Source organism: Pseudorasbora parva, chromosome 6 (assembly GCF_024679245.1).
Source record: "Pseudorasbora parva isolate DD20220531a chromosome 6, ASM2467924v1, whole genome shotgun sequence".
In the NCBI taxonomy this organism is placed as follows: Eukaryota; Metazoa; Chordata; class Actinopteri; order Cypriniformes; family Gobionidae; genus Pseudorasbora; species Pseudorasbora parva.
This window is the reverse complement of record NC_090177.1, coordinates 4,084,492-4,092,482: the sequence shown is the minus strand read 5'-3', so window position 1 is coordinate 4,092,482 and position 7,991 is coordinate 4,084,492. Positions and strand designations below refer to the sequence as shown.

Here is a 7,991-nt window from a genome sequence, read left to right as displayed (position 1 = left end):
AGTTGCGCAGTAAAGCGCAGGAAGTAGAGCAGGAAGTACAGCTGCGATATCAAAAGCCCACACTCTCGCAGATGCAGAACAATTAATTATGTTGGTGTGAAATGAACAGTTATGGAAATGTAGAAATTAAAGCTAAAGCTCCAAACTGCTCCCGAAAATCCCGTAAAAAGTCAGTTAGTGCCTCAGTGACAACTTCACTCAGAGAAGACATCAGTCTCAGCATTCAATCATGACGTCACACACCCCGTTTTTATAGCATCAGATATAGGGCTGTTTCGAATGCCATTTTTTGAGCTTCGAAGCTTAGGTGGCAATCAATATCGAATATTCGAAGCTTCGGTGGGTGGGGCTAAATATATAATAATAGTGTCGGTTTGCATTTGTATCATCTTTCACGACTTCACGTTTCACTCTTCGGCATCGTAAATGTGTTGCGGCAGACCCGGTGGAGTGCAGTGTTGCATTTGGTGCAATATGATCAGGTGGCACACATTCTTTAAAGATTAATAAACATTTAATAATCTTTTAAATAGAACAGTTTCCGGTACGCATAACACGGGCAGGTTTATGCTCCGAAAACGGACAGTGCACAAGTGGTACAAAACACAAAGTCTGTTGAGAGCAAGAACTTTAATAAGGTATTAATAACGAACCTTTCTTTAAAACAAATGAATCCCAAAACAGAAATTAAATTATTAACACACAGTGATTTCAACGAACTGTAATAAATAAAAAACACGGTAGCATGCTTATAAACAGTTGAATAAGAATAAATGAATTGTTTTTAAAATGACACAAAATGTAATATCTATTACAATTAGTTTTATTCTATATAAGGGATTTATTTTGTCTTATTCTGACTTTTTGTTAATTTAAATCTTTAAAATGCGTGATGCTTTTATTGAAAGCATGTTGCGGGTTTTTTTTTTTAATTTATTATTATTATTTCAAGCATGATTGAGAATGAGTCCGTGACGGAAGTCACGTGTTGAAAAAAAAAAAACCGAATATTCGAATCTCAAAACTGAAAATCGAATGCCACCTCAGCGAACGAATATTCGAATATTCGATTATTCTAGTACAGCCCTAATCAGATAACTAACTAAAACTAAACTTTTTTAAAACGAACACTTGAAATGAAATCATCATGATGATAACTGCCTTCAGTGACATAAACTAACTTTGGGGAAAAAATTTTGAAGTGTAATTTTATTATTTAGTTTGCCTCGCGTCCATTAGGAAACACAGAGGGGCGGCTATACTGGGACCGGACACCGGGGGGCGATCGAGGCGCGAAAGCTTCAGTAAATGAGAGGGAGACTGCAGGCTTGTCACACACACACACACACACACACACACACACACACACACACACACACACACACACACACACACACACACACACACACACACACACACACACACACACACACACACACACACACACACACACACACCCCTAAACCTACCCATCACAGGAAACATTCTGCATTTTTACTTTCTCATAAAAACTCCTCCTGTGTGATTTATAAGCCTTTTGAAAAGTGGGGCCATGGGTAATGTCCTCATATTTCACCCTCTCCTGTAATACCTGTGTCATACCCATGGCATTATACACATTTGTGTCCTCATATGTCACAAAAACATGCCCACGCACACACGCACACACATACATCTGTAAACATCTACATCTTCCTGTGACCAGACAGCAAACAAACACAAATCATGCCGTTTCAGTTTTTATTTTGATCTTTTAGGTTTTCATTTAAATATTAGTTACATGAAGTACTTTTATTGTTTATATATATATATGTTTTTTAAGTACAGTATCTATGTCGTTTTTATTCTTTTTATTCCAGTTTTAGTTATTTCAGTACATCAAGTTAAACTTAACGGAAATGCTTTGTCCACTAGTTAAAATTTCAGTGGCTCAGTTTTTAATATAAACTATTCGTTTAGACATATGGCTTTGATTTTATAGCGATTATATATATTTGGTAAAATATATATTGTGTATACTATACAATAAAACATGTTTCGTTCAGTATGTTTGCTTTAGAGTCTCAAAAGAGAGTAGACAGTTAACAGGTTAAATGCTGAAACTAGGGTGAAAATGAGCGGCATACATACAGATTTACAGTTTCCTGCGTGTGTGTGTGTGTGTGTGTGTGTGTGTAGCTCATGAAGCAGGTCTTGTTGCTCTGCACGTGTTGATGGACTCCAGTGCCGTCTCCTCATCTGTGCTGTTTGAGTATCGTGCTCGCAACGCCTCGTCCTTACCAAGCTCACAGCTGGACTGGTTATCACTGGATGGTGAGTACACACACACACACACACACACACACACACACACACACACACACACACACTCATGCGCGCACTCACTCACTCACTCACAATCACACACACACACACACACACACACACACACACACACACACACACACACACACACACACACACACACACACACACACACACACACACACACACACACACACTCTCTATCTCTCTCTCTCTTTGTCTCTTTGTCTCTCTCTCTCTCTCTCTCTCACACACACTCCCAAGCACACTCACACTCTCAAGCGCACACAGCATTTACTCACTCACACACTCTCACGCACACACACACACACACACACACACACACACACACACACACACACACACACACACACACACACACACACACACACACACACACACACACACACACACACACACACACTCACTCACTCACTCAGACGCACACTCTCACACACACACATACACACTCACACACACACACACACTCCCTCACATACACACTCACTCACATGCACACACATCCACTTCATTTTAAGGTCCTGGAGTTGCCTAGCCAGTCTCCAGATCTCAAACCACATACCGTTTTTTTGATAATCTGTGTTGCCCAGAATCAGCCCCAAAACATCACTGCTCTAGAGGAGATGTGAGGAAGGAATGGGCCAAACTACCAGCAGCAGTGTGGAAAAACCCTGTGGCGACTTACAGAAAACGTTTTGCCTCTGTCATTGCTAACAAAGAGTATTTAACAAAGTATTGAGATTTACTTTTGTTATTGACCAAATACTTATTTTCCACCATAATTTGCAAATAAATGTAATTTTCTGGATTTGTTTCTTCTTCTTAATAATAATAATAAAAATAATAAAAATAATAATAATAATAATAATAATAATAATAATAATAATAATAATAATAATAATAATAATAATAATAATAATAACAATAATAATAATAGTAGGGCTGTCCCCGACTAAGGATTTACAAATTTGAATCAGAATTTTCGATTCTCTCTATGGTCGACCGATAGTCGAATCATCTATGTGTGTGTAAACCATAGACCGGAAAAAATAAACGGTATGAATGGATTGGGAAGGGCAGGACACTAGTCAGCAGGAGGCTAAGACTGTTTTTATTTTACTTTACACACGGCACACAGCCACCACTTTTAATAAAGTGATCAAAACTAGGCTACACTACACATTCGTAACCGTTCTCTCATAACATTTAAAAGCCGCGATCGAAACACAGAACATCACACAAATATATAAAAGAACATTTTGATAAATAAACCTAAAAACAATGCTGCCTAGAGAGGAAAAGAACACTTTGAGTGCGTATATATGCCCGTTCTTAAGCCGATTGTGCCTAAAGGGGGTCGCACACCGGACTGAAGCTCAGTGCCGTGTCTCAGGATCTCACACCAGGCTGACGTGAACATTATATACCCGCGAGCTCAATTTTGAATCGACTTCTCACAGAAGAGCTGCACGATGAGTGTATCTTGTAGCACAGGGTGAAATCAGTAAGTACATTCACGATTTGAGGGAAATATACATTTAATCGCCGCAGACAGGCGTTGAATGCCGGCGTTGTTGTATACGGGTTCAAATTTTAAAGGAGCGGCGCGTCCGGTGCGAAGCTCAGTGCCCTTAAAGGGACGATCGCTCGGCGCCGAGTCCCGCGACACATCTTTATAACACTAATATTGAGCACCCCCATATTGCCAAAATGCTATGATCCTCATTTCATAACACCCACGAAGATTCGACCATGAGATCAGTGGTCGAATCCGGTCCGGCATATCGATGCATCGAATCTTCCACTATTAGGGGTCACCCCTAAATAATAGTAATATTAATAATAATAAAAATAATAATAACTCGTCAAAAAATGCATCTTAAGACTTATCTTTTTATACAGGCTTTTTTATAATGTGTTTTATTGAGTCTTGACTGCACTTTTCTGTATATGCCGAGTGTTTGTTGTGTGTTTTGTGTAGTGGTCTGTATTTTTATTGTGAGGTGACCTTGGGTGTCATGAAAGGCACCATTAAATAAAATGCATTATTATTATTATTATAATTTTTCTTCTTATTCTGTCTCTCATAGTTGAAGTCTTTTTTGAGGCCTCTCTCACCTTTTTAAGAAGGAGAATTTGCACAATTGGTGGCTGACTAGACGTGTGCCGATTTTCGATAATGCGATTTATCACGATAATGAATATGCACGATATTGTTATCGTGGGCACTTTAAAATATCGTAAATAATAATTTATTAACAATTTATTATTTTTTTATAATGCACTCGAGAATACTTTGCCCATCAACCGTATAAATGCTCAACACTGCTGTATTCTGCGTCAAAGGGAAGCGCTCAGCTGTAAATGAGAAGCACATGAACGAGTGAAGGAGACGCGATGCTGAAGTGCCGCTCAGTGACAGCAGAGGGCGCTGATGAACCGGTGAAGGAGACGCGCTGCTGAAGTGCCGCTCAGTGACAGCAGAGGGCGCTGATGAACCAGTGAAGGAGACGCGCTGCTGAAGTGCCGCTCAGTGACAGCAGAGGGCGCTGATGAACCGGTGAAGGAGACGCGCTGCTGAAGTGCCGCTCAGTGACAGCAGAGGGCGCTGATGAACCGGTGAAGGAGACGCGCTGCTGAAGTGCCGCTCAGTGACAGCAGAGGGCGCTGATGAACTGCAGAACGCAGCCGTTACCCCGGAAACCAGCAAACAAACAAAAAACGTGTAGTTTTTAAAACAGCCATTCGTTTTGTGTAATCTCAATGTTGTTCATCACAGCACCAAATACTTAATACTTAAAGACTTAATAGGCTATTTATTTTCAAACGTAAACATTTTTATGTTTTAATCTGGACTACAACATGCCCTAATGATTAGAACTGTTCTGATTATTTGTTATTGTTCAGTAAAACTTTGAGACATAAGACTTCATTAGTTAACATGTTAATTCATTATTACCAAACTGACAATGAAAAATACTTATAAAGAATTAATCATTCTAAGTAATGTTAATTTCTTAGTTACTGTTTAATAACATTAAAATCAAAATAACTTTTTTAATGGACCTAAGATAAAACTAACAATGATCAGTATTTCTTATAACATTACCAAAAACATTATACTTTCTGTACCAAATGTAGCTATTGCTCAATCTTAGTGAATGCATTAAATAATGAGACATATTGTAATGTGTAAGCCTACCTGTTGTTCTTTATAGCCTAATTCTTTTGCACTTTAATCTGTTTGAAAATTGTACTTTTACAGCTCTGAAAAATATCAAGAGACCTCTTAACATTGATTTCTCAATGAGGGGTCTCTTAATTTTTTTTCCAGAGCTGTATATATTTTTGGTGCATTATTGTATTTAAACATTCAGTTATTTTTGTTCTTACAAAAATAGTTCTTAAAGCTGTTATGCTATGACAACACTTTTTTTGCAACTTATTTCAATATCGTGATAATATCGTATATCGTGATAAAACTTCATCAATTAATCGCAACATGAAAAATTGATATCGGCACATGCCTATGGCTGACTAAATACTTTTTTGCCCCACTGTGCATGTACGTGTGTGTTCAAATTAGGGCTGCACGATATTGGAAAAAAATTACATTGCGATATTTTTTTCCCCAACGATATATATTGCGATATTGAGAGCCATCAATCCAGGCTAAAGTCAATAATTACCATTCCATGATATTAATAATTTCAGTAAAAAGCAAGCTTCATTACAAGTGACAAAAAGAAAAGTTGGAAAGTATGTTTAAACATGAAACTAAACCTCCAGTAGGTGGCAGCAGGTGACCGTCTTAATGAGTGAGTCACTGAGTCGTTCATTCAAACGATTCATTCAAACACTGAATCGTTCACACTTGTTGCTATGAGTGAGACGTGTTACGGGTCTGCTGTGAACGATCATCAGTGCTGAAATAGAACAAAAACACTAAATATTGCATCTAAAATGTAAGTGACTTTAAGTGAATGTTAATTGTTTATGGAGCTGTCATATGAAATCAGCGTCATTTTCAGTCGTGATGGTCTTCAGGAAAACGCTCTAGTGTTGTGATTTATCCTCGAGAGGCTGCACGAGCGTCAACAGCGTGACCTTATTATCATCAGTTCATTATCCACTATCGATCGCCACTTACACTAAATGAATGCACAAACATTCTTGCCTTTTGGTGATTCGCTAGTTATTTTTGGTTTTAATCCGGCTCTTGTCAGTCAGGCAGGCAAGTAAAATTCTCTTTCACTTGTCCCTTCAAAACACCCACATGTCCCGGACAAGCGTTAATGTCGAGCCCTGCTTTGTATTCGTCGTAAAGAGCTTTGTGGTGCCGTTTTAAGTGATCAGACAAATTGGTGGTGTTATCTTGTTTTGTTGCCACAAGACACTCCATGCAAAGTACCTCTTTTTGTTCAACATCCTCCTTTATGTAGCCGAAATAGTCCCAAAAAGATGATTTCTGGTACGAACCTTTTTTTCCTCTTCGGATACTCTTCGTCGTGCATTTTAGCAGTGAATGATTGGCCGTGAGCGGTGAGCAGCGGCACAGCGAACCAATCACTGTGCAGGCACGCGGAACGTGCATGTCACTCCAGCAACACACTCGTGTTTACTGTGTGTTACCGCTCTCTTAATACACCATGGGCTACGACCCTTCACATCGCATGTTCAGGCGATGTGACTATCGCACACACACACATCGCGATGCCGATGTTAAAACAGAATATCGTTCAAATACATAATAATATACACAACCCCCCACACACACATATATTATGTAAACACAAACGATTAATCGTGATTAATCATTTAACAGCCCTAATTTAGATTTTTTTTTTTAACTGGAAAACGAGATGGAAATACTGAGGAAGAACACTGATTTTTGCAGTACAGTAATAGTTTACAGTGCATGAACATTAGTCAGTAAATGTCTGACGCGGATCAGTGTTTAGAGTCAGCTGCTGAATGGAGTCGAGTCACAGATCCTGTTGAAGCGTTAGTCTGGTTTTTTGTGTTTTCATATTCCAGCGGTTAAACTAGTTGTGTGTCCGTGTCGTGTGAATATGAGAATGAGAAGATGAGGGAATATGAGAGAATATGATAAGTAAGGGATAATGTCCACCCAGCCGGTTGTTATTGCAGAATAAACCCCGACAGAGTGATCAGGACCCCGACGCGAAGCGGAGCGTCACTCTGAAGGGGTTTATTCTGCGATAACAACCGGCTGGGGGGACATTATCCCGCTTATTACACGGCTACTAGTCTCAAATAAATTAGACACTAAATATTGTCTTGAGATTAAATATTTGATTAGCTCTTCCGCAAAGCTTCCGCGAAGAAAAACAGTTCCAACCTGCTTTAAGCCGTTATCTATTGCTGCTAAATGTTGAGAATGAATGCTGAAAGGGTTAGTTCAGCCAAAAATGAAACCAAGCCTATGATTTACTCACCCTCAGGTCATTATAGGTGTTTATGACATTCTTCTGTCAGACAAATACAATCAGAGTTATATTTAAAAAGTCCAGGCTAACGTTAATCCCAGCAGTAGTTGTGTTTGAAGTCCATAAAAAATGCAGCAGTCCGTCAAATAACGTGCTCCACACGACTCCGATGGGTTAACAGAGCCTTCTGATTCCAATCGATGTGTTTGTGTAAGA

General features: G+C 39.0%; 1 protein-coding gene across 1 annotated transcript in view; it reads left to right on the top strand.

Moving 5' to 3' along the window:
* camta2 (calmodulin binding transcription activator 2) overlaps positions 1-7,991 on the top strand; it is a 75,515-nt gene that overhangs the window by 30,651 nt on the left and 36,873 nt on the right. Inside the window, 1 exon segment of the mRNA XM_067445326.1 lies at positions 2,179-2,313. Within this exon segment, the coding sequence (XP_067301427.1) occupies positions 2,179-2,313 (135 nt within the window).